The sequence below is a fragment of the Scatophagus argus genome, chromosome 20, assembly GCF_020382885.2.
Source record: "Scatophagus argus isolate fScaArg1 chromosome 20, fScaArg1.pri, whole genome shotgun sequence".
Lineage (NCBI taxonomy): Eukaryota > Metazoa > Chordata > Actinopteri > Scatophagidae > Scatophagus > Scatophagus argus.
The window spans coordinates 3,227,597-3,254,723 of record NC_058512.1 but is presented as its reverse complement, the minus strand read 5'-3'; the positions used below and the strand labels follow the sequence as shown (position 1 = coordinate 3,254,723).

The 27,127-nt window shown below is 43.4% G+C and overlaps 1 protein-coding gene and 1 long non-coding RNA gene across 6 annotated transcripts in view; both read left to right on the top strand.

The window, feature by feature from the left end:
• Positions 1-2,299: 2,299 nt before the first annotated feature.
• Positions 2,300-11,061, top strand: LOC124051362. 2 transcript variants are annotated; one of them, XR_006841813.1, is made up of 5 exons: positions 2,300-3,105; positions 6,369-6,506; positions 9,313-9,403; positions 10,255-10,376; positions 10,565-11,061. It is a non-coding gene; the product is annotated as an uncharacterized LOC124051362 (long non-coding RNA). The 2 variants fall into 2 exon arrangements; XR_006841814.1 differs by having other exon boundaries at positions 10,527-11,061.
• Positions 11,062-17,229: 6,168 nt separating this feature from the next.
• The window catches only part of garnl3 (GTPase activating Rap/RanGAP domain like 3), a 57,642-nt gene continuing 47,744 nt past the window's right edge, over positions 17,230-27,127 (top strand). For all 4 annotated transcript variants that reach the window (XM_046374664.1, XM_046374661.1, XM_046374663.1 and 1 more), the window contains exon 1: positions 17,230-17,741. In XM_046374664.1, coding sequence (XP_046230620.1) covers positions 17,644-17,741 — 98 coding nt within the window. In that variant the 5' untranslated portion in view covers positions 17,230-17,643. The remainder of the gene's footprint in view (positions 17,742-27,127) is intronic.

The window sequence follows — 27,127 nt, the reverse complement described above, 5'->3', positions numbered from 1 at the left end:
TCCGGCCCTGGCCAGCTCGAGTCTTGGCACACTATGTCATGGCTTTATTAGGAAGACAGTCACCTCAGGTATGTAAACATCAGTGTCAGGCAGACTGATGGAGCAGGGAATAGGAGGGAACAGTGGTGGGACTGTGGAGACAAGCCGGACCCAGCGAGAACATGGGTGTTTCACAGCTGCTTCGCCTTGCAGAAGCCAAAGCCGTGGACCAGGGCTTACATCTGCAGTGTGACATTTACATTTTACTGGCATTTACTTCTTATGTATTAATGCTGCACTTATTCCTTGCTTCCTCTTCTTGGATATGTGATATTGCCACTAAAATGCAGGCACAAAGTGACGGTTCTGTTTGCCATTTCTTTTTGTTAGCTTGTACCGGGGATAGACAGGCATAGCAGGTTGTTTTGAGTCACTCTGCTGCTCAAAGAGCCCGTGAGGCTCCTCTTGAGTGAGGGCTTTAGGTGAGGCTTGTCTGGAGTCGGGCCCCGGGAGGAGACACAATAACCCCTGGGCTCAAACCATTTCGTTTCCTCTGCAGTCAAGTGCAGGAGAAATAATACCAGATCCACTCACAAGTTTTACAGCCATCTGGAAAAAGGTCAGCCACGGTCTGAATGCCATGAAGCTTTTGTTTGCACTTTGAGATCTCATACAAGCTTTCTGAAAAGCTAAATATAGTTTGTGATGACAAACTGAGACACCAGCTCAATATGTTCAGCTAGCTGACAAGAGCGCTGCCTTCAGAGCTGCTCCTTGGCTGGTCCGACACTTGGCTCGTTGTGAGGGGTTGAATCCGAGGCCAAGGGGGAAAAAACTGAGTAGGTGGGTTGAAGTGTGTGTGATGTTCCAGTTGGCTCCTAAAGCTCCACTCAATTAATCCTACAGAAACAGTCAACATTTTGGAAAATGTTGGCTGTCTTGCAGAGAGTTAAACGAGAAGATCGGCACAACGGTCATATCTGTCAGCTAAATAAAGCCACAAACAGCAGCAGTTAGAATGAAAACAAAAGGGAAACTGTAGCAGCACTACTAAGGATCACTAATTAAGAAGGCGACTTTGCAGGCACGTGTGCAGATAACCAGTATTTATCTTTTCCCACCCGCTGTTCCCCACAGGATGCCGCAGAGAGCCTTGCAAAACAGTGACATGAATGTGTATGTATTTGTAAATCTTTTTAGCAAATAGATTTATTCTCTTTCTTGCTGAGACTTGGATGGCAGGATTGAAAACACGCTGACATCTGTGTGCTGGTCAACAAAACCTCCATTAAACCACAACCTGCCATTTTGTTCTTTGCTTTTTGTACAGGATATAAAAAAGATTTAATATGTTCAGCAACAGCTGCAGACACCCACGCGCAGACTGTACATGTAGAATGTATTGGATAAAGTATTAATAATGTGTGGTAATCCAGAAGAAGGTGAGGTCTTGATAGTGTAAGGACAAATGTGCAGATTTATTGGACTTGCAGAGTGTAAATAATAATGTAAACATCTTGTTGAAAGCCAAATATCCGGAGGGGATCTCAGGAATATGATAACCGATGGTTGTGCACAGAAGGTAAGGAATATGGAATTACAGCATAATATTATCTCTGGCAGCTCTCACTGTGAAGCGCTGTGGTTTCTCCCAACTGCTGCAGGCGGTGAAGCTTCGCATCTCCCCACCAGAAGATCAGAGCAAAGAGGGAGGAGCGAGGAAGATCTCTGCATGTCACGGGGAGTTCACACGAGGTCGGAGGTTTGGCACCCTTTGGTCTTTGTGAACATGGATGTGGATGTGGTGCTGAATGGTAATGCAGTGTTATCCTTGAGCTGCCTGGGGAGATTTAACGTCAGCGTGCTGTAGGTCCAAGGGAGTCTGCTCGGCTCTGATTATTTTTTTTGTTGTCTGTGTTTTCACAACCTTTTTACCTTCAGCGGGGCACAGAGATGGAAACTTCAGGACTTTAATTAACCCACACACTTCAAAACATGAGAGGAAAAGTCTGTAATTAAAAATAAACAGCCAATAAATTACACTCCACCGCCTCCATGCATTCACTATTTCCCCTGTACAGTCCTCAGGTGATAACTCCAGCAGCTTACCGCTCTCTGTATTATCACTAGACTGGTATCCTTGAATTTGTCTGCTGATAACCATCACACCTGTCATGCCAGGTAAATAGTCCTCCCTGCCTGTCACCCAGCACATTCTACAGCTTTACTGAATGCACACAATATAATGTAGAAAGGTCACTGCTTGTGTAATACAATCACATCATAATTCCCCAAATCAGAATTCTCCAACTCACCTGTTTCTCTCCTTTGTGATGATTGATATTTAATAAACCTCATTAGTGTATGTCCTCAAAATGTCTCTAACAGTTTGGACTATGTGGACAAAGGGTCTTACAAATTATGATCACTCAGTCCTTTGCACATCAGCCACAGCCAACGATCTCGTTCTGCTCTTATTGGCCACAAACCTTATTATCACGCAGCTCCCTGAGAGTATTCAAATAACCCCACAACAGCCAAAAAGACAACCGTCCTGGCCACGTCAGAAGTCTCTGTTACGTGAGGCCAGTCAGAGGAGGCAGGTCACATCACATGCCAGCATTTCTCCCTCAGCGTTGTTCAACAGAGAGCGCTTTTTTAGAAAATTCTCCCTATTTATTTTTTTAAACTTTGACAGCCTCTCAGGCGACGTCCTCGGTCTTATTTTATTTACAAATTCAACTTATTTAACTTGGAACATTTTGCAACCATCCACACTCCACCTAATGTTTATCTCCCTGAGTTTTGACACAAGAGATGTCCTTGTGTCTGAGCACAGATTAGTTTTATTCGTTGCTGTTTTTGCACCCAACCAGCTCTCGTCACATCAGCGTCCTTGCAACCAGGCTTTGAGTGCAGCTGCCAGCAGCTGCGTGAATGAATGCGAGACCTGTTCAGCGTTAACACCAATCCACAGCAAAGCTCACCACGCGCAACGAGAGGGGAGGCATCGGAAACCAGTCTGCTGCTTATACAGCCTGTTTACTCGAATATCACTCAGAAGTTAAAGACAGCAGATAAACAGGCCTTGTCACAGCTCCAGCCACACCAGCCTGTACACTTACAGTTAAGTATTCAGAGCCATTTTCAGAGTTTTATACCAAAGATTTTTTTTGCACTTTTCACAGTTTGTTTAGGGTTGATTAATTGTAGAGTCCTCGTTGGTTCAGTCTTGCAGTTTCTGCACAATGTTATTCCACAAAGATGTGTGCTGACAAGTACAAAATCAGTTTGTGAAGGTGGATGCTTTCTTTTGTTTTCGCTCGACCGACTGCTCCCCTGCGTCTTTGTGTTAAATCGTTTTAAGTTTTTTTTTTTTGATTCAGTAAATTTGTCAGCCGTCAAAATGCACAAATGACTGGAGTTTAAACTGTGTCATTAGGATTTGTTTAAAGGCTCACAACCAGGGTGGTGAGGAGCCATGATGGAAAACAGGCCTGCATCATTATGTCCTCAAAGCGGCGAGGGACTGGGCATCGTCACATAGTGAAAGGGAGGGGACAGCATCATGCATGGGATGATATTGATAAGTTTGAGTATTTGTGTGAGCTTGTGGACGATCACAGTTGATTTAGATGTTAAATATGTGTCATAAAATGACTGTTTTGTGGCTCCTTTGATATTGTTATAGTGCCTGTACCTGTCAGGTCTGTGCTCACCTGAGCAGCTGGTAGATGAGGTTTGAGGTGACAAAAATCCAGTCACTGGTTTGTAGTAGAAAAGATGGAAGCTTCCTGGGTGACTGTGCTGAATGTGTTCCTCTGTCAGTTTAAACTTTAGCTTTGTGGGGTAAATTTTCCATGAAACAAATCTGTTTTGCTTCAGCGATCAGGGAGTCTCAGGGTGATGTGACCGTAAGCCCACTCGTCTTTCCTATTACCAAATAACAGATAGCATCATCTCATATTTGGTGCCACACAGCTGACACTCAAATATGTTTTCTTTCCAGGCTGAGCTGACTGTCCCTGTGACATAAAATACACAAATTTTCTGCAAATTCTTGACACCTCGACCTGTGTGCATGTGAAGACATGCATCCTTCTTGCGTGAAGCTCGCTCTGAAGGTGCCACACAAATGATTTTTAGGTTTTGCATGCTTTACACGTGCATTAATTTCCATAAATAGCAAAGTGGGGGTAGAATGAATCTCTCTGGCCGCTGAGATTAGAAAACATGGAGGATAGCTCTTCTTTTGTAAGTGCTTTACATTGACACAAAGTAAAAACAGTCATGTGGATTGTGTAACACATTTCCACTTAGTCACTGTTTCTAAATGGACTGTATGTCACCCACACCCAAACAAAACAAGCCTCCACCTCTTTTATGTCCTGGGTAAAGCCAGTTGCAGAACAGTTTTGCTTCCTCTTTGCGTTGTTTTTGTCCCAGAGTTCAGACTTGATGGCTCTTGTGATCATCCACCCAAAGAGGGTCCAAAGAGGGGGCTGACGGGGACCTGGAGGCTGGCATTTTGATCATTTCTATTAACTTTCATGAGCTAAAACGACAGTTGATGTTGGACTGGCATTTCTTTTTGGGGGGGCAAATAACATGACTCCAGATGAATGAAGATGTGCAGTTTCAGCTTATCTAGTTCCATTTCCGTTGGGTTTCCTGGAAGTGGCCACCGGGTGTGTTTCAAAGTATTCAGACTTCTGCTTACAATCACCACTACTCTAATATTTAAATAACAGAGAAGCATTCTGTCACCGATTTTTTCCAGCAGTGAACAATAACTTCATTGAGATCCTGTGTGTGTTTATCTGTGTGTGTGACCTTGGCTGCAATCTGCCATCTGGACAAAGTGCTGAGCACAGGCTTCATACAAATGGATTGTGGGAGAGAATTACTCACAGTGCTTTGCAATGAAAAACTGGACATTTATAAAATGCTTCACTTGCAATCGACAGATTATCCCTCTTTCAACGGCTGAGCAAGATTTCCACCACACCACCACGCTTTTCTTGAAAAATGATGTTTTCTATCATGTGTAATATATCTAATGTTTGTGCGACTCAAAGTAAGTCCCACAAACTTAATCCTTGCAAAACATGGCTTTTATATTAAGTTGGTGCTGACCTTTTTGTGACACAGCAAGTAAAAGAAATCATTTGAACAGCACGAGCAGGCCGATGATGCAGAGAGATTCTTCATGCAGTCAAAAGGTCTTGTTTGTCCATCTAAGAGTGCTGCCATTACGAGATCCCCATGTGGTTCCACTAATGCATTTGCTAGTCCTGCTGGAGTCCAGAAATACACACAAATGCCGTTAAAAGACACAATCAAACAGTGAAATACGTCACAACAAATTAATAAGACTTGAATGAACATAAACCATGTTAATTATGAATTTGAATAATCCAAATATTTCACATATGTGCAAAAAGTAAACAAATTTGTGATAGTGTCGCATTTTTTTCATTCCTTTCCCAATAATCATGTCAAGACCCCTCAGATTTGAAGCTTTAGGCGTTTAAGGGCTCATCTTCATTATACGAAAGCATGAGTCGGCATTTTCAGCCTCTCCCCCTGCCCTTCTGCCTGCCTGCTCATTAAATGCGATACCTGTCGCCTCCTATCAAACCCCAGGTGCCTGCTTTTTGTATACGTGTGTGTGTGACAGTAATGCTATCAGAGACACATTGCGGTGAGTCAGGCAGCATGAGCTCGCTCGGCTGTGCCGCTTCAGCTCCCTCCAAATCTGATGCGTTTTCACACTCAATTTATTTCATCACGTACCAAGGAGAGATTGGATTGGACTGCAGCACGAGGGGCGTCTTTGGAGGAGAATGAGAATGGGACACGAATACAACCAAAGCTCATGTCTTCCATGAAATTTACTCCAGCTTAGGGTTTCTGGCTGTGGTTTGCTCCTGTACGTCTTCTGATTGTGTGCCCCACATGGTCAGCTGCAGGCTTGTCAATGAATATATGCCCATATGCTTTACCTTTTCATAAATTTACCCAACAGTCCAAACAAAAACTTTTTGGGACTTTATTTGGAGAATATAGATTGCGTTTTTGCAGGCGCGCGACTCCCCTCTTGTCACAGCTTTTTAAATGAATTCCTCCCTTATGGAGATGAATCGGATTATCCATTTTAAAGTGACAAATTGATTGGAGTGATGCTGAAGCAGCATGTGCACCACTCTCAGGAGGGACACATCGCATCTTATTTGCAGCACTCAATCTCATACTTGTCACAAAGGAAAGTATAGATACACACACACACACACACACATCACGTCATAAACACAGACCCACAGAGCATTGATTTATCTATTTCTGTAAGACTGATTTATGCCTTTTAATTTGTTCTCCCCTTTTTATAGGAGGGGGTTGACTGCATCATTGAAGCAACTTTGTCATGCTGCCAGGCTGCAGCCACACGGAGCCTCATTCATCCACCGTCACCGCGTCAAACTCCACATCGACAGACAACGTTCTCGTGTTGTCGTCTCGAAGTGTCGGTGAGCCTCGAAGCCCTGCGTTATCATCAGCCCATCAGGCTCATACAAATAAGTGACTGTGGTTTGACTGTGGCCTGTTCATGACCTTGGAGAGAGATTTGATTGGTCCACATTCTCATTTATAAAACTAATTACTTTCGTTCGCATTTAACCTTTTTCTCACCTTTTCTCCTGTCTCTTCCCTCCTGTCTAAAGAGCGTCTTTTCATTTCGCTTATCAAAAGTCTCCCTTGCTTTATCCTGTCACCCCCGTCAACTTCTATTTATCTACATTTTCGTCTAAATTTTATACATACTCTCTCTTCCTGTGCTCTGAATGCATCTCCAGCACACCTGTTTGCTTTTCCTCACCTGGGACTTCTTCGTTAGACTGCGCTTCATTTGATGGAGGCAGATGTAAACTGAAAGGCAGAACATGAAGACTTAATCTGTTTGCTCTAATCAACTCACAGAGCCGTTTCACTCGGTGGTGCAGCTGCCAGAAGTGCACACATTCACACACACACACACACACACACACACACACACACACACACACACACATCTCACCATATCTACTTGCCTCACATCAGGAAGGTGTGATGTGGGTTTAGCTGCAGAAAAGCATCCATCTCTCTTCAAATAAACCTTTTGTTCAGTTGTCAATAGTGCAGGAAAAATGGCTGCAATCCTACATTATCATACTTGAAAAAGTTCATGATGAAATGTTGAAAGGATTTGAGAATATTATTGATTTTTTTACCTTTGTTACAACTGTCTGAGACTTGAAGTAAAAGGCACTCAGGGGAAATAATACCCAAATTAGTGCACTTATTATTTTTGTTTGCTTCGATTCACAGGAGTTGTGTATGACTCACATTTTCAACTTTCCAACACAACAAACACACCACACAAATACCACACTGACGGAACAAATCAATGTAATTCATTAATGCAAACCCCGAAGTTTCAAAGACGACGCTGACGTTACTGGCCCAAATGGGACCTCTGAGTCACTCTTGATGAACCACCAGCTGTGTTAAAAAAAAAGCTTCCTGTTGGACATCTCAGCAGGCAAATTAGAGAGAATATGGGTATAATTTTAATTGTCCAAATCTTAACATTAACATTGTGTAAATAACAGATGCTTGACACCTTCACTTCTCGTGTGGCTACGATGGAACACATATACTACTGTAACTTAACGGAGGCTATAAAACAAAAAGACACTGTTATCTCGGAATAAATGTGTTTATAAATAGAAAAGATAAACCAACGATAACTATGGACTCACAAACACACAGAAGGAGAGAGAAACAAGAGCACAATGTCTCTGACAGCAGGAGGCTCAGCCTGTAATGAAATGATAACGGATGAAAACGCTGTTGTTGGTCTCTCCACATCTCTCTGGATGCCTTCACATGTCTCACTCTCTGATAAAAAATGAGCCACAAGAGACTGTTCTCTCATCCTCCTCCTCGTTTTGTTTTATCTTCATTCAGAGAGGGACAGCAGTGTGTGTGTGTGTGTGTGTGTGTGTGTGTGTGTGTGTGTGCTTGGCATGGGTTTGATGTGATCTGTGTGAGAGGGAAAGTATGTGAATGATGAAAGAATAACACGTAATGATCAAAACGTGCCTCTCCCTCAAACCTCTATCAGTGTTTGTTAGGGTTTCATCCTTACTTTTCAAATTTCTCTTATTATTCTGGTCTTCAGACACTGGAAAAAGACTGTGGCTTCGATGGTTTGCTATGAATGAGTTGGTCAGCGGTTGTTGTTCTTGTGTGTGTGTGTGTGTGTGTGTGTGTGTGTGTGTGTGTGAACTGGCTCCCTCCGCGTTCAAGGCCAAAGTTGTCTTCGGTTATGGTAATGAGTTGCAGAACAATAAAGAGCAGCCATCACACAGGGACGTCAGCGTGGAGGACGGGTTTGATTGTCAGACCGCCATTGCTGCTCGCGGGGACGAGCCCGCGGCCTTGAGAGACGGTGTCCCCCTCCTCCACACCCGCAGCCTGTTCCTGTGTGATGTCTGCTGACAGCGGCCGCAGCAGGCTCAGTGTTTAATGATGATGGTCGACCCTCTCTTCCCCCCACACGTCTGCACCATTGTGTGAAAGGTCAATCAGGGAGATATTATGTGATAGCTGACAGCACGAGAACTTAGATTTATTCCACATTTTAAGCAGAATAAATTGAGTTCAAGTGTTCCTGGTGAGTCATCTAATGCCCTTATTAACATACATTTAAGTTTTTATGGGGTTTTTTTCCATTGAAGTGCAGCATTTTTTAAATCCTGGACCCTGGATGCTAAACAGGGGGCGAGTGGGAGGGATGAGAGGCTGAGAACTGAGGTGACAAGAACAGAGAATTTTAAGAACGATCAGTCCCTTCCATTATAGACAAGACAGTATTGCACAAATAAGACAATAGAACATCTATGTGACTGTTAAATCTCTCTTCTTTTTAATGTTACTTGGAGATGGGGAAGCCCTGCACCTGCAGCCTTGCTCAGGTGATCGACAGCTCTGGTGATTGGGTATTCCAGCCTGATGCGGCTGCACCTGCTCACCTCACGTTTCCGGGGGGGGGGGGGAGCAGCCATACTGTAGCTGCATTTGCAAAGTGTTCCCATCTGCTAAATCTGATACGCACCAAAAAAAGAGAAATGTTTTTCGTCTCAGAGCATCCGAACGGTCAGAGTGACATTTAGGAGGACGGATGGGGTTATTACTCGGATGCATCAGACTATCTTAATCCCATTTCTGAGAGCCGCTGTGACACAGAGGCCTCATGAATAACTGACATCTGTTCCTCTGATCCTCCCACAGCCCTTGGAAGCCATCAGCAGCCACAGAGGTTGGAACGAAGGGAAGAAGACACTCATTTGCATAGTTGCTGCTGATATGACATGTTCTACAGGTGAGGGTAATTATCTCAAATAATCCCCCGTAACTGTGCGTTGTGTGTGTGCGGGGTCTTAAGTTTATGCAGGAAATCGCTGAAGAGACGGGCAGTGAGCCAAGAACATATTGACTAGTTAATGGAAGTAAAGGGAAAGCTGGAAGACACACGATACCTGGGTGCATTTATTCATTTATCCACGTCTCCATCTGAGGGACTTCCTGTGCACAAACGCAGCACATCATTTAACATTTATATTTCAGTTTCACGATTAATGTGCTGCTGAGTCTTTTTCACTTACGATAAATCTGCTCATATTCTGCATTCTTCTTGTCCTCAAAATGAAAATGTATTTTTTAAAAAACAGCAATGAATCTATCATATCACGATATGAAGTTCTGTTATTAAAAACACGTCGGTGAGCTGCATCTTCACGCTGGTCGACACGTTCTGTCAGTTCAGTTCTCGAATACGCCATCCTACTACTGTAAATAGTCACGCTGGATGTGCATGAATTGAGAATCGAGAAAATAGTCCCCAGTGTGTGATGTGTGAATAAACAAAATTGTTACAGTTCATCTTGTCACCGAATTTTACGGTAGGTCATGTGACCACCACTGTCATTAGGAACTGTTATACATGTAAATACCTGTTTTTTAGATTTATACTTATCTTGTTTTTTATCCGATTTCATATCTTTCACTTTCTTTTTGGTCGGGAAAACTGCAAGTGCAATGTCTGTACAAAAAAGAATTTCCTCTCAGGGATAAATAAAGGAGTTCTGATTCTGATTCTGATTCTGAATTGTCCTCTGAGGACCACTGAAAATACTTTGTTTAATCTGCCCACTAACTGTTTCGACATTTCAGTCCCACGTTGCCATCCAAGGAGCCACAGTGCCAGAACGGCTACAACCAAAACTACATATTTGTGAGCTGTTTTAAAGATGTCTTATGTTCGCTGTGGACGGACTCGCGGCTGAGAGCTACAGGTAAGCTGGAGAAGTCAGAAAGTATTGAGAGACTAACTAACAGAGTGTCAGTCTCTTCGTGGGGTTTGTTAACAGTCAGAAAAAACAGCCTTTTTAATTCCTATCATGAATTTTGATTGCTTTGTTTCTGCCCTTTCATCAAATCTCCAGTCTGCATATTTCAACTTTGAAACTGCCTCCTCCTACAGCCATATTGGTACATTTTGGACGTGTCCACTGGGAGACGGCAGGCACAAATCCAGGCCATCGTCTTGATCTAAGCCCTCTCTTATCAAAACTCCCAGAGGGGAAGCGATTGAGTGGCACCATCTGTCCGCTCAACGCCGTCACCCACGGCGACCCAAACTCTGATGAGCTGAAAGTGGGAGAGAGTGTTGCTGGCATCCAGACGAGGACTTGGTAAATGTGTGTAAATGAGTGTGCGTGCGCCTACTTGAGAGACTTTGTATAGTTTTGATAAGCTATGAGTCACCCTGCAAGGCACAGAGAGACCTGCAGACAGAGTTTACTCAAGATCCACAGTGAGTCAGCAGCACTCCTTGCTCCTTAGGACGAACTCCAACACTGTTACAAAAACTTCTGTTTCTTGCTTGCATTCCACAAATACACACTTAGTCCAGCTCGTGTTTTATGGGCCTTAAACGACAGAAACAAAAACAGCTAAACTAACACTTGCATGCTGCAGAGACTCCGCTTTTTCAGTGCGGACAATCACAGTGGACGAGATTCAAAAATAGATCCACGTTGGTATCACGCACACAGTAACACAGTCATTAAGTCGACATCTGTGATCGCAGACCACCAGGCTGTAATTGCTGCGTCCCATTCTCCATGCTGCCGCTGATGACGGTTCAGGCTTCAGCTGACACTCAGACTGATTCAAGGGGTGGACCTCATGTCATGAACACCTGCACAGCCTAATCCTGTACAACAGTCCCAACTTTGTGAAGCTTTGATGTGACTTTTTTTGCATCATGGAGCAGTTTAACTCTATATAGAAACTTTAGGGCTGCAGTTTGCAGCACGCACTGGTAGAGAAGCTTCTTTCTGCCTTTAGATGCAGAACTCATCGTGTGGATTATCAGTTTTCTCACCATCAGAGCTCAGGCAGCTGTACTCTTCAGTTTATTTCTAAACGGCAAAAACTAGCAGTGAACATAGTGGACATAAGACCACAAGAGAAGAGGAATGAAGACGTTTAGGAACCAGTTGGCAACCAGTGGTGGTTTCTGAACAGGAACAGCGATGGTTTCATGCTCCCGTGGGACAACTGAGATTAAACAGATGGACGAGGACATTACAATTCACAAGCAGGCACACATCTTAGATTCCAATGTACAACATGAAGTAATCCATAAACATGACAGGATTATCTTAAATCCCGCTTTGGAATGTCTCATCGTCTCATTTGTCTCTGTGTTACAGCTGTTAAACCGTCCCTCGAGACAGCTGGAGAATCAATGGAGAGTAAACATCTCTGTTGTGTTTTGCGCATGTCACAAGAGGTCAGAAAGACTCAGCAGGCTATTCTCTCTCCTCAGTAGACGATTCAAATTGTTTTCTGACATTTTAATCTTTGGATTTTTTTCCCCCTGCCTTCGGCTGGTAATGGTTTTAAGTGCCCAAACAGGCCAGCAGCTCCGCGGAGGGATGAAGTGATTGTTTTTCAGCTGCGATTTGAGGGCAAATCACTGCAAGACATCAGATGTTTTATCACGCCTGCCTGGGTGATTGCTGTCATTTTACATCTATAATATGTGCTTACTGCTTCACTTGTTGCCAAAAGAGCGAAAATGCACAGCAGCAAATTTATTCGACTCCGCGTGGCTAACAGAGAGGCTTTCTTTAAACACAATCGGACGACTCCAGCACATAATGGCTCTTCCTCGGCAGACTTTCCTCTGATCACACATTCAGTGACTTCTCTGATTGTCTGTGTGATATTTCAATCAGGCAGGAGGAGGAGGAGAAGTGTGTGATCTTTAACTGTAAGACCGTGTGTGTGTGCGTGTGCGCATATTTAAGCAGCAGAGTGAAAAGGAAGTAAACAAAAGATGTCCTTCATTGCCCTTGAAGTCTTTTTCCTCAAACTGAATGAACAGCATCAACCCCAATGAAACCTCTGCACCTGTTCATACACACTCACACACACACACACTCACACACACACACACACACACATCTTCAGCTGACAGCCTCCAGTGAATAGATTTGAATAAAGATTAAGACCAGAAGTGAAGAATTATCATATTGTAGGGGACTGCAGCGTGTTTCTTTTCATTTTCAACAAGAGGCACAGTATCTCACAACAATCAAACGTTATCCAATTGATACGACTCGCTTTGCCATTGATGATAAAAACTGCACAAAGAACTTGAGATTGTGTAACACCGACAGATTATCACCTTCTGAGCTAATGTGTGAACGTTAGCAAATATTGGCCTCTTAACACATCCAGCGTGCTCGAGGTAACAGTGTTATCCATCTGGAGTCGTGTTTGTGGCCGCTCAGTTTCCTAGAAATTACTTTCGTATACAACCGATTTGCAACACCAGATACGTTTGTGAGGGAAACATGATCGTTGAGATAACGCCGTTTGACCGAATCAAACACAAGATGGAAAGTGGGTTCACAAAGAGTCACCGGAAAACCCAGTTTGAATCCCGGCTCCGGTTTGTGTCTGCGTACAGGCTACAGTAACACTCTGGTTAGGGTTAGGGAAGCATCGCTTTTTCTGTTAAAAGTCCTAGAAAACAATTTAAATCTGCTGTGAGTGAATATTTTACTGATGTGCGTAAACAACATTTTCTCATTTTGTATTAAAAAAAGTGTCTCCTTTCTAAACAGGTTTTTTTGTTTATCTTGTTTTCTTTCTTTCTTTCTTTCTTTTTTAGATTTTTGGTTATTATTTATTACTATTAAAATATAACCTCCAACCCTTAAGGTCCCTTCAAATGAATCCATCTGTAAAATGACAAATCTGTCTAAAGTATGTCTGCACAAAGACTTTAATCTGTGATGAGGGGTCACAAGTTCTTCACTGCTTCCATTAAGGGGTGACAAATCAATTCGGCGAGGAACCACTGCTTTAATTCGCAATCACGTCTTTCGCCCCAGGTTTCAGAAAAACCATTTAAGTGTGACTCGGAGCTAAATAATAGTTTCTGTCTCTGTATTACTAATGAAAACGTTTCTGCAGTGGCACTTCCTTCTTGTTTCCCATCTCTGTACACTGCTGTCCATTGAGCCTCCTCAGGAGATGACAGGATGCTGACGCTGCCTTCACCCCCCCCAAAATAAAACCCTACGACCCAGAGAGATGTGCCAGCGTTGGCATCGTTTTGCTTAATGTCACCACAATGTATTTGAGATGCTGTCGTCTGCTGGCATCAGACCCAGTGTCATTGACAGACTCACCTCAGCTGTGGTTTGGCAACATTTAGTGTCCCTGCTGTCCTCCTTGCTCTTTCTTTAATGCTCAGGTCAGCAAGACACAGATAAATCAGTTCATTTACAGGCAACTGAGACAAGGGGGGGTGAAGGAACACAGAGGAGGATCCATATTCATGTTGCCAGGTTGTACTTGTGTCTCCCTATCACTGCGTCCATCAGCTGCAGGTTAAGCAAGATTGGTTATATGCAATCATTTCCTGCAGCGACAAACTCTGCCCCAACCGACTGAGGTGGTGTTGAACTCTTATTCAGTAAATGCTTGATAAGTTTCACCCTTTTTGTGCCCATAGAGCATGAGCCAGCAAAAGATGAACAGGCCCAAGTATTGTCCATCACCATCTCTGAAAGGCGTAGTTGTTCCCGTCAACCAAACTGATATCAATCAGCTAAATATGAATGATACAGTCAGGAGACAGATATCTTAGCAGAACATAAAGGCTGGAATAAGGGGATAAAAACTAGTGGCCATGACGTTGCCTCTAGCATGAAACCCCAGTTAAAATCCAAATAGTCCTCTTTAACACGTGTAATGTACAGATTAAGCAAACAAGACGTGATGACTGAGCTTTAGAGGTACTGATGTCGTACAGAGGGAGGCCAACTGTTTCCTTATTTCCAGTTTTTATGCTAAGCTAATCATTTCCTTGCTGCAAATATGATAGTGGAGCATAAGTATAAACACATCAGGTGTGAAATAAAGAGGATGTGTGTTCACAAACTAGGCACTCGCGGTTCTTAAACTTCTCCCATCCCACGAAGCCCTTCACACACCTCCTCATCATTTTGCTGCTCACTCTGATAACACACACTCCTTCTCCCCTAAGTGCGTCTGTGTTGCCTTTCTGTCCTGTCCTCTTCCCGCCACCGGCACAAACTGCCACTTCCTGACTAATGGAGGCTGCAAACAGACACCCACTCTGCTTCTGGCCGGATGAAATGAAAATGCACGAGCAGAGGTCACTGGTCAGTCTGGTTTTAGAGGCTGAGCCATAATCAGAGCAGGATGCTGGCAAGCATCTTAAACGCCACGCTCGCCATGACACATGCATGTTCAAAAACATACCAGCTCATCATAATGTGATGGGACAAGAATCCATGCACACCTCAGATCTGCAGTCTAAAATAGTCGTGCCGGCTCACCACAGTCCACAGAGACCCACGAAAGGCCAAAATATGAATACTCATTTTCACTTCGTTCTTCTGCCAGAGGTCACAGACTCTCAGTGTGCTCCGGTCTTGTTCAGTAAATACAGGAAAAGAGCTGCACACACATTGCATAACCTCACATGCCCTGCAGCAGAATATCTGACACTGAGACATGTGTTGTTGTTTTCTTTTTGTTGTTGTTGTTTTTGTTTTGGAAAAACAAAATAATTACACTTGTTAACACAAACAGAATGTCTCCCCGGTCATAAAACCACATCGCTTCACTCTGCTGCTAACAGACCTGCTACAAGACGAGATTGAGAAGAAGTGAGAGGGCAGCTATTTAAGGGCATCTTTAATCACAGGGAGATGTGGTCAGAGGCGGTTCTGTTTGAATCACAGTGAGTCAGAAAAGTCTCAGCATCAAAACTCAAGTCTTTCCAATCGCACAAACATGGCCAGCTCTTTCTTTGAATGTAGCTGTGAGTCATGTTGAGAGAATTCCTCAGCTAAACAGTGGGCCGACATACTAGACAGAGACAGAGAGAGCGTGTGTGTGTGTGTGTGTGTGTTTGTACATATGTGGGAGTGACGAGCTTAGTTTCCCTTCTGTTGGATGGAAAGGTGAAACATACAACCAGCAACCTACAGACAGCAACTCGCTGGATATTCACTGATCAAAGCAGAAGCTGTGGAGATGCTCTGCTGTTCTGTTCTGTTCTGTTCTGTTCTGTTCTCCTGAGTTATTATTGAATCCGAGTGCAGATCCCCCCCCAACCCCGCCATCTTCTTTTCTGTCCACAGTCCGTGAGTGATGATATAACCCCAGGTGTCTGAAAAAGTATTTCAGGAGCAAGTAGAAAAATTGAAGCCTGGTGTTCTGCCATATTGTCCTGACCTGCGATGCTAACAATAAAGATTTAAAGACACACTGTAAAGAAGCAACACAATCTTCCTGCTACAGATGAAAAGTTAGAACTAAAAGTTAGTTTCTGCACTGTTGATAAATGAGACCACCTGAGGGCAGAATTCTCTGATTGGACCTCAGGTGAGCTGGCCCATACCTCCCAGTCGGTGTGTGTGTGTGTGTGTGTGCTGTACAAGTCACGACTCGACATCCCACCGTAATGAAGCACAGGATGCACAACCAACCCACACCAGGATATTTTTAGCACCAATCAACTAATCCATAGCACCCACAGCAGGACGCACTTGCAGCTTCTGCAGAGTAAATACATCACATGGAGTTGTGATATCCTGTTGAAATGTTGACTGTACTTAAGTCAGCCTTCACTGAGCTGTCTCACGTGCTCTCTCTGGATTTGAAGACAGCACGCTCTGACTATGTAAGCTCCTCTTTTTCACAACATTTTGGGGTTTTTTGGCATTTTTCGGTTTACGTTTTAACACTAAATTCTCAAAGCGAGCTCGGGGTTCAAAGTTCTGTTGGCTGTGATATTTTCTCCTGTTCACAGTGGACAAAGAGAGATCCCTCACTGGAGCGATGGAGGACAAAACCTGCATCTGTAGCTTTAGGAGCTGGTGGATACTGTCGCATCAAATCAGAAGTCGAATGAGCAGGTCAGAAAAAAAGAAATGGAACAGAATTGTTAAATATAAAAGCTGGACTTTTAATGGAGGAAAGGAAGCGCCTGAGTGCACTTTAAACGGGCAACTCGTTTGGCAGAGGCTCATCTTTTCAAAACTGCTTTTTTCTGGATGCAAGGCCTCAACATGCAAATAAGACACAATATGTCACGGACATTTCTTTAATGTAAGTAACAGCAGTTTATCATACTGTAGATCTGAATGGAGACGTTCATGCCTGTGCTCATTTAAAGCCAATTAATCGATTAGTCCATCAAAATGAAAATATGTTGTCAGCTATTTTTATAACTAATTAATTTTTTTCAACAAAATATGTCAAACATCTGCTGGTTTCAGCTTTTTAAATGTCTCGGTTTGCTTTGTCTTTTGTGACAGTAAATTAAGAATCCTTGTGGTTCGGACTGTTTGGTCGGACAAATGATTGAAGCAATTTGAAGACCGATGAGCATTTTTCACATTTTTTTGACATCTGAAAATAATCGACAGATTAATGAATGAAAATGGTGGTTAGTAGCAGATCAACTCTCACTCTCCTCCTTCCAGTAATCCCAACACACAACCCCCTCACCCCCCACCACCTCTCTCTCTCTCTCTCTCTCTCTCTCTCTCTCTCTCTCTCTCTCTCTCTCCGTCCATCAGTTTCATGAAGTCATTACGCGGCAGCCACTCAGTGCCGGGCTGAAGCTGAAGGAGGGCTGTGGGCTCCACAGTTCAGGATCACAGGATCTCAGGAGCCGCGGAGACTCGTCGGCGCACTCAGGTTGACAGCTGCAGAAGCCGCCGCCACAGTCTGCTCCACTGAGACCCGCATGGAGAAACCACCACCCGCCGCGCCATGCACCTCTGATCCGTCTTCTGTGTAGCCTGAGGGGGGATAAAAAGTCTGCAAGATCACTTTGCCCGCTCCGCTGAGGTGGACCGAGCGTCAAAGGATTTTTCTTCCTCCTCTTCTCCTTTTCCTTCCGCCTCTCAGAGTCCACTCCTCGCTTTTGGGACTTTTTTTTCTCCTTGGAAAGAAAGCGCTGCTGTTTCTCCGAGTCTACCTGCTCGCCCAGCACCCATGAATTCAGATAAAAATGTGTACCTCGGCAGAGACAAAGGCATCATGCGGAAGAGAGCTCTGCTCCTTCGGAAAGGTTGCAGCTTCGAGATTACCAGGTAGGTCGACTCTTCTTTGTCTGGGACAACAGGGCGATCAAAACGGCGAGACTAGACCTTCACACAGAGACGGAGATCTCCTACATCGAAGTGGTACTTCGCGTTAGGCCACACAATGAGTTTCTAACGCGTGCCTTTCACCCTTTGGATCGGTCATTTAGTCAGGATCTGCCGTGTGTGTATGCGCTTTGACGAGGAGCGCCGCTGCCCCAAAATGTATTGTGTATCCATGGAAGAGTGTAGTCGTGTAAAAGCCTCTGATTTTCATCTCTGTGTGCTAAAATCACATCCTGGTACCTTTTGTTCATCTCATGTCATTTCATCTCTGATCCCAAACACGGTGCGTTCACATTTCCTCTCGGACTGCAGGGGAGGGGGGGCGTTACGCACGGATTCATTTGGTCTGCACCTGACTCTGCAACGCTCACAAGGCTGCTCAGTGGCAGGACGCCGTCAACCGTCATTTTATAGCCAAAATCAGATGTTGATTGGGCAGTCCAGCAACCACAGTACCGCTCTGCTGTCCAATCACATGCCATAGAGGGATAAGGATGTACAGTTTTTCATCCCACCAAAAAAAAAACCATCCCCACAGGAGATGATTTGAGGGATTAAATCACATGCTGTGGTTTAGTCCCACAGAGACACAGCTGGACACCTCCGCGTTCACCCCCCCAGCGACAGACACATGAGGGCAGGGTGAGTGGGGGGAGAGCTGGCGGACGGACCACATAATGAGCAGCTGATATGACTTCTCAGTGTGTTACAGAGATATGTGGCCTCTGTGGGCAGCTCCAACAGGATGGCACAGACACAGACCTGCTCCATGGGTGGGTCAGTGATCAGAGCTGTGGTTTGGACCACTAAATATTATGGTATTATTTGAAGGCTCTCACTTTTTCTTTCTCCATATGTCACAGCAGTTCCTTCCTCTTTGCATAATCCCTCCCTGTGCACAAGAGGTTGTCAAGAACTTGTGATAGCAAGTGTGTTGGAGCATGAAGCACCTCACGCATTCAGAAAGGTTAACAGTTATTTTCATGATCGAATTGACTGCCAGACTGTCCGTGTGATAGTTTAGCTTGTTGTGTCCAGCTGACTTGAAAATGTCCAGTCTGATCTGATCTAAGAGCATACAGTGACATCAACAGACTGAAAGAAAATTCGAATTTTGATAGCCTGAAATCATAAAAATGTTATCAGTTAAACAAGTAATTGCTGTTCCAGTTCTTGTTATTTTGATCATATTGTCTGTACATTATTGTACCAGTCACCTCCATCTCCCCACCTCCCACCTCCACTATAATTTCTTGCTTTATCAGACAATATGTGGAGGTGTGCATAAGTGCAAATTTACCCACGAATATTGCTTCATTGCTCTGAAGGCTGATAACTTTGTCCCAGCGTGTGTGGTGGTGGCGGGGATGTCTCCATCCTGGCTTCCAGGTCCCACGTTTCCAAATAGAGGCATGTACTGTACTCAGGGTGGACGTGTGGGGTGAGATTTGTCCAACTTTGTGCCAAGCGCTTACTTTCAAATTGCACATCCCTTCTAATTAGCTCAATTTATCTTGTAGCGAAGGAGCCCGTTCCCTCTCTGAATGCTGCGGACTCAGAGTCACGCTGCTTCCTGGCAGACTGTCTCTCAGCCACTAGCAGTTTAACAGACAACCAATCAGAGCTGTTGCCGGGCCTGAAGTCCCTACTGCATGGGGAAATAGATTTTCCACTGTAGTGAGGGGGTTTGGAAGACACTCAAGAAAGGGACTGCGGCTGAGAAGTGTGTGGATAATTCATTGTACTGCAGAGATGCATGACCAAACAGACCCGACATATGTGGACACCTTCATAAGGACACAAACAGTTTGTGAGAAACCTGCTTTCATATGCATAACGTGCTGACACAGTGGCTGCAGTGTTTCTGTATGTTTGCCTGTGGAAGCATGTCATGAGGTAGGTTTATCCACACACTGATCTGACCTCTGTTTCTCAGACAGTGGTGGGAGAAGTGCTCAGATGTTTTACTTGAGTAAAAGAACTTATAAGAAGTAATAGAACTGGAACAACAATGTAAAATTGGTCCATTGCAAATAAAACAGTAAAAGTATCAAAATAAAAGTACTTCTTCTGCGTAATAAAATACATTTTACCGTTGAGGGGGAGCTAGCTTTGACTAGTTTGTATACCTGAGGGGTTTTGAGATGATTTAATGTGGTAGGAAATAAGGTCCTAACTCCTGTTAGATCCACACTAGCACACTAACATGGGACAAATTACTTCATGTTGGGTGACATTGTGAAAAATGCATTGTGACTCACAGCTTGCAGCATGCTGGACGAGAAGCTTGTAACAAAAAACACACTTTAATGTAATTTTTTGTGTGAATGGTGGACACTGATAAATTCAGGGGCTGTTTTCAGTCTGGCTGAAGTCTGCAGGACATTTAAAATCGAGAAAAAAGATAGCATATCTGATTCTGGATCAGGATTGTGAATAAATAGACTGTGATTTTATGGCTAGATTTCCCAACCATAAATTAAATCCAAATACACAATTATTGATAATCTTAACAAGAGGTTTTAATTGTGTAAAGTTTTCGTGATCTGTGCTAATCGCTTGACGCTAAGCTGCTTTGGCATCAACACATCACGTCACATTATCATCCCGGACTTTGTTTTGGACACTGCTTCGTGGTGACTAAGCCTTATCTAACACAGTTAGCAGACTGCCAGTTGGCAGATATTCTCACTGACAGCAGGTAGCTGCACAGTTGCAGGTGAAAGCAGAAAAGTTGAATGGATTTGAATGGACTGCTGGAATCAACTGTTTGGTCATTTTCCTTTTCTGTGTTGGCTGCAGGTGGATGATAGTTTGTTCATGATTTGTAGGTGTATCTGTGTATCTGCAGTACATAAACTATATAAAAAACTGACTTCCAGTGAAGAGAAATCTTAATGCTTCAGCATACCAAGACATTTTGGACAATGCTATGCTTCCAACTTTGTGGCAACAGTTTGTTGAAGGCCCTTTTCTATTCCAGCATGACTGTGCCCCAGTGCACAAAGCAAAGCTCCATAAAGACATGGTTGGATGACTTTGGTGTGGAAGAACTTGACTGGCCCACACAGAGCCCTGACCTCAACCCCATCCAACACCAACCACCAAACCCTCCAAAATGTTGTGGAAAACCTTCCCAGAAAGTGGAAGCTGTTATAGCTGCAAAGCTGTCTGTGTGTTTAGGATGAGATGCCGGTGTTATGGTCAGGTGTCCCAATACTTTTGTCCATATTGTGTATATGTATCTGTTAAAGTATTATAGGGAATCGAAGAAAGGCTTTTGTCTGATAAATTGGGTTATGCTGGTGCCACAATTTGGCGAGAAGGAAGAATGTTTGGAAGAAAAAAGATGATATCTCCAGTGGTGTTCCCTTCTAATAAATCTTAGCCTATCATGCCAGTTCATGAGCAAGCACACACAACTTTGGGCAAGTCCTTTGCCCTCAAGTCTTTAAAGCATGAGAGGAGAATCTGGATGACCTCCAGGAACAACAAATCCTAACTTGGTTAGTATCTTTCCATTCGTTTTCATGACAATTGTGGCCTGTCTCTTTGAGACTCCGCCTGTCTCTGAACTCTCTGCCTCAAACCACTTCCAGTCAGTCCTGGCCAGTTGTGCGTGAATGAGATTAGGCTACATAGTGACATTTGGGGGAGCCAAGAAATCACTGGCTCAGCCCCGAACTGGCAGAACAATCATAACGATGCCAGAGAGGAAAACTAAGTGCATTACTACCAGGAAGTAAAAAAAAATACTACAAACCAACAAATGTACAAGCACTCAGGCCATTATGAAGAAATCAGAGAAAGGCAGCATCGTGCTTTCTATGAATTCATTGGCAACATCAGCAAATTGTGATGTGGTGGAAACTAACCTCGTTGTGTGGAATCTTTGTGCTCTCTTGTCAATCCATAACAGAACATTTGTAGTTCATTTAAGGAAAGGCATGTGCTGGCAGGGTGCAGTTTGAGTACATTACTGGGCCATGAGGGAAGAGAAGCCCATTAATCATCGGGCTAAGGTGGGGCGATGTGTGGTTAGCACGTGTTAGTTTGATTTTAATTTTGTAGCACCGACTTAACAAAGGAAGGACTGATTATGCTTGACAGCCTGGATTAGTCAGCTTTGAAATGTGTGCTGTTCATTAATCAGTCCGGCCCCTCCTACTTTTGCAGTTTACGTTTGCCTCCAGAACAAAAAAAAGCTTCCCATAGAGCTGTGATAGCTTCACACTGCAACCGCAGCCACATTCGCTGAACAAAAATAGATCCTCGGCGAGCCACAGCCACCCAAACTCTGACGGACTGACTCACCCTCTCTTATGCTCCTTTCCCCCTGAACTTCTCACTTCAGAGTTCATTTGAGTGCGTTTGCTTTGAAATGCTATCCTCATTAACCTCTCTCACCGCCAAACCCAGAACATTTTGTAGCTGCTGTTGCCATCGGTTTGCTGTAGCTTTGCTGCTTATCAGATTGGCACAAGACTGGAGCCAGATGTAGCTGATGTGCATCGTGCTGCGTTCATATGCTCTGTAAATGAACATACAGCATATGTGCCTTTAAGGAGAAAGGGAGGGGAGCGGAGAGGGAAATATGTATTAGGGTTTGCCCTCTTGTGGTTTCCCGATGAAGCTTTTACAGTAGGCTTCAAAGCGGCATGCGAATGAAGAACATGTGTTTTGAATGTCAGACATGTTTTCTATATGTTTTTAGATCTAAGGATGCACTGGCAGAGCGTACACGGACAGGACCGTATCCATGTGCTCACAAACAGACTCTGGCTGTGATAGGCTGGGCTGCTGGGGTCTCCCTCGGCGTTACAGGCTGTCATAAAGCAGCCAGCGGGGAGCTCAACTGATGGACTGATGAGCTGACATTTTTGCTGACTTAAAGGCACTACCCCCACTTTGTATACTGTGGATGTTATTCAGCTCCCGCACACATATGGGACGCATAGACTTTTAAACAAGGGAGAATGAGGAAGCAGCTCTAATATCTGAAGGATGGAGGGCTGAAGATTCTTTTCATTGTTTAAAACAATTGTTTTATCAGTTAAATGTTTGGTCATCAATCATCCGTGTTAAAATGACGAAATGCAAAGTTCAACAGAATGTCACACTGTGGTTAAAATTTGCTTATGCTTAGGGACAGAATTACTCAGATTTGGGTTTTATATGTGAAAATTATTACTTGTTTACCGTAAGGGGACTTTTGTCATCGCTGTTAAAAACAAAAACCAAATGATTACAGTCTGCTGGAAATGTGAAACAAACAGTCGTTTCCTGTGTTACTTGAATGCAAACTTGCTGATGCTGTTGTTTGTCACCATTTGGTAGATTCTCGTTTGTACAACCAACGCCCCTCCGAAACCCAAAGACATTTAATTTACAATCACAAACTAGTAGTAAAATCAGGAAATATTCACATTTGAGAAGGTGGAGCCGTACATTTTTGTCTTTGTTGCTTTAAAATAAATTACTTAAATGAGGATTTCACAGTTTCTCCACTATTGCTCAGAAAAAGCGGAAATATCGACCCTATCAAGATCTCACCTTTTTTATTTGACACATACTAACGTGGGCCCTTCGTTATCAACAATACCTCTCGCTCGTTTCAGGTGTGTCCTGTTGCTAGGGGCTAATGTAGCTTCATGCTGCTAGCCTAAAGCAGAGCTAATAGCTACAACCTCTTTCACTTCCACAGTGCTCCCTGTTTAATGTGTAAAACTGGTGCTCAAGCCAAAACTGATTATCACACTAAGTTGCAGATTAATCGACTTATTGTCTCAGTTGCTTCCAGGAATTATGATTGTAAGCGGTGTTGGTGCAACATCATGTGGCGTGTTTGATTTCCACGGGAGATTGTAGCTGGGAAATTGAAATAGTGTGTAAGGCTCGCCGTGCTCTGCTCAGCCGTACAGTCAGTCCCTCAGTGAGGGCTGATAAACACTGGACTGTAATCACTCCCATATGTGGCTGCATAGCTCAGCACAAGCCGGCGCAGTTCAGCCATGCGCACACTGCAGCGCACCAGGCTCATTTAGACAGAAAAATAGATTCAAATTACTAGAAAAGAAAGAAAGAAAAACCCCTCGCTTGATTACAGCCCTACGTAAACTTTAACTCTTCAACTGGAACATCTGCTTCCATTTAGAGATTTAAGACACATGCCTACACATTAAAATGCACTGTGCACTGCTCCGGGAAAGCTTGGAAGCTGGAAAAACATTTCCCATTATAGCTGGCTAGAATAAGCCCAGCGTAGAGTGAGTTGTACTTAAAGCAGGGTAGCGGTTGAGATGCGGCCAGCTCAACCAGCGCAAGCCACAAGCCACTTGCACAACATGCCAGGAGGCGTTTTCGTTTTTCTCACAGTTGTGTAAACTTCCTTTTTTTTATTTCTTACCACGGACCGTGTCAGGGATGACGCAAAGTGAAAGCGAGCGTGTGCTGAAGTGCCGGAGAGTATGAAAGTATGAGAAGATCAAAGGGAGTCTGCATAGTAAGGACCCAGTCTGGGTGCACACCGAGTCGCTTCACACCAGCCCGCTGCCCCCGTCGTAACCCTTAAAGCGCGACCCAGGAGACACATGGGAGGAAATTGAGCCGAGTCTGTGAGGGGTTACTGCACATTTTTACCCTGCGGTTTTAAGGGAGGCCTGCCACAACCTTCATCTCTGTTAGCGAGTGAGCCACAGAAAGAAAGGGTGAAGGAATGAACAGCCGAAGTGCACTTTGAAAGTATGAGCAGAAGGGCATATTTTCAGCAGAGCTTGTAAAGATGTGGCTTCAATTAAGCTGTTGAAGTGTGGACATTCTTTAAAAAACTGCAGTTTTCCCAACTGCAGGCCTCTTAAAGCTGTATGGATTTTATTGCATGTTGCCATTTTTTCTGACATCTGCATCTATTTTCCATTGTTTGCAAAACTCCAAAATTTGATGTAGAAGACACATTTTAGACACATTAGAGACTTTAACAGCACATGTTTAAAACCAGCCTAAAGTTTTGACCTTGTGTTTATTTTATCTGTCATACTGAGCGTATTTATATCACATTGATTAACTTTTATTATGTATTATACTATTTTATGAAGTGCATTTACTTTTTTTTGTCTGTCTGCTCCAGGGACAACATATGTGAATTAGCTGCTAACTAGCTGCTAGCTTTAACTTTAAACTGTGAACTGTTCCTGCAAAAAAGGTGTTTTTCAGTGCACCATCTCTAATGTGTGTGTTGCTTGTTTTCTACATTAATCTTGATGTTTTTATACCTTGGTGGAACATTGTTGCCCTGAGGAAACAAAACGATGGCTTGGGGAGGATGATGAAGTTTTTTTTATTTGATAAATTTTTATTTATTGTAACAGAAGATCCCAACCTACTAGAAATGAAGGCAATATATTTTTTTTCCTAAAGAAAACATAATTTATACATAGAGGGTAAATGTTACCAATGTATGATGAAATTATCAATAATGTAATTCATATAAAACTCACAAGTTGAACGCAATAGATTTCTTTCTTGTTTAGTTGTGATAGAAATTACAGCCACAAGAGGGCAGACTCTCCCTGTTAAGTTCGTGTATGTCATCCTATGGTGGAGGACCAGTGGTTGTTAAAATGTATTTTGATAAAAAAATAAGAAAAAAAAACAAAACATATTTAGTTCATTTAAATTCGACTGTGGCAGAACTCAGCGAAACTCAAGCTGATGCCTTGCAGAAGAATTCAAAGTGTGATTTGTTTTCAAGCGGTTAAAAAAGTGTCTAAATTGCATTCACGGCACAGTGTGAAGCTCATTCATGCTTTCCACCAGGAGGAGTAAGAGCTTTAAGAAGCATTTGTGGGGAGAGCAGGTGGACTCAAGTAGCTTCAGGGAGGATTTCATTTAGAAACAGACAACAAGCTCACTCAAACTGTTGTTATTGCCGACATGTACTGATGCATCTCTTCACCTGTGCTCATACGCAGTTGTAAAGTCCATTGTCAGTGTCCAAAATGAATGTACAAAAGCACACACACACACACACAGAGCCAAAGGGCCCGGGGCAGAGTGGTGTCCCGAGCCGAACTGATCGTTACAGACAAAAGGTTAATTCATCTGATCACGTTTAATGAGAGTGCCATCATCAATCGCTGCGGCCTGACACAGCGACATTTCGCAGAGGCCACATGGTGACCTGCTGGCATTTGGGACGCACTAGAAACAAAGAGGCCAAGGACTGAATCCAGATCACCTGAACATGTGTGTGTGTGCGCCGTCACATGTGCTTCCACGTGTAAATTAGAGAACATGTGATCTTAAACTGTCAAAGAACCTGCTTACTGAAATTTACATCAAGAGGTTTGATTCTTCATCTGAACCAGATCCCAATATAAAATATCTCCATGACGGGGCTGCAACACTGCTGGTTGTGTTCTTGGTAAATTGCTTGATCGTTTTGTCGGTAGAAATTGCAGTTTAGTTTTATATGTGACAGAAGACCTCACCTTTAAGAAGCTGCAATGTGAATATTTGGCGTTTTTGCTTTAAAAATAGCAAAAACGACTAGTAGCTGCAGTTCCAGTCCACCACAATTAAAATCCCAGACTCCCACTGAAATCAAAGTACAGAAGTACTGATGATGCAACACTTACCTCAAGTATTGGACAAAGTGTAGCTAGTTTTAACTACTTTATGTGCAGTCAGATACTCCAGTGTTCCTCAATAGGGGTTCGGGTCCCCTTCAGATGGTCACATGATGCACATAGAGGGTCATGTGGTGATTACTGAGGACTGAAGTTTCACTTTTTCTTATTTTGTGAACAATTTGGATTATTTAACCTCTTTAGGCCTCAAGCAGCTAATCAAATGAAACCATCTGAGCGATTTAAAGGGGAAATCGTTTACTGTTGCCAGCAACTCAGCTGTGAAGAGCTGTTTTAATATTCAGAAGTACACTATTTTATAATCTTATTGTACGTGAAGTCTGAAAATAAAATGGCAAAAGTAATAATGACAGTGATATCAATGAAGCGGAGTAAAGCGTACAATATTTCTCCTGAAATGTAATATGAAAAAGTACCTTAAAACTTGGGTACTTTCCACTAACGTAAACGTTGTGCTGAACTCACCCATTTTGCTGTTTGCCTGCTGTCCCACCGTGCGGTGCAGGTGCAGTACACGAATCGTGTCGTAATCAAATGAAGCCATCCGTCGTCACTGCTTCCTACTCCAAGCTACACATCATCCTGGGACAATAAAAAGAGTGACATTATGGCAGGCGAACTGATTTGCATGGTCTGTGTGTGACAGATAAAAACCTCCCTGTCATACACTTTGCATCACAT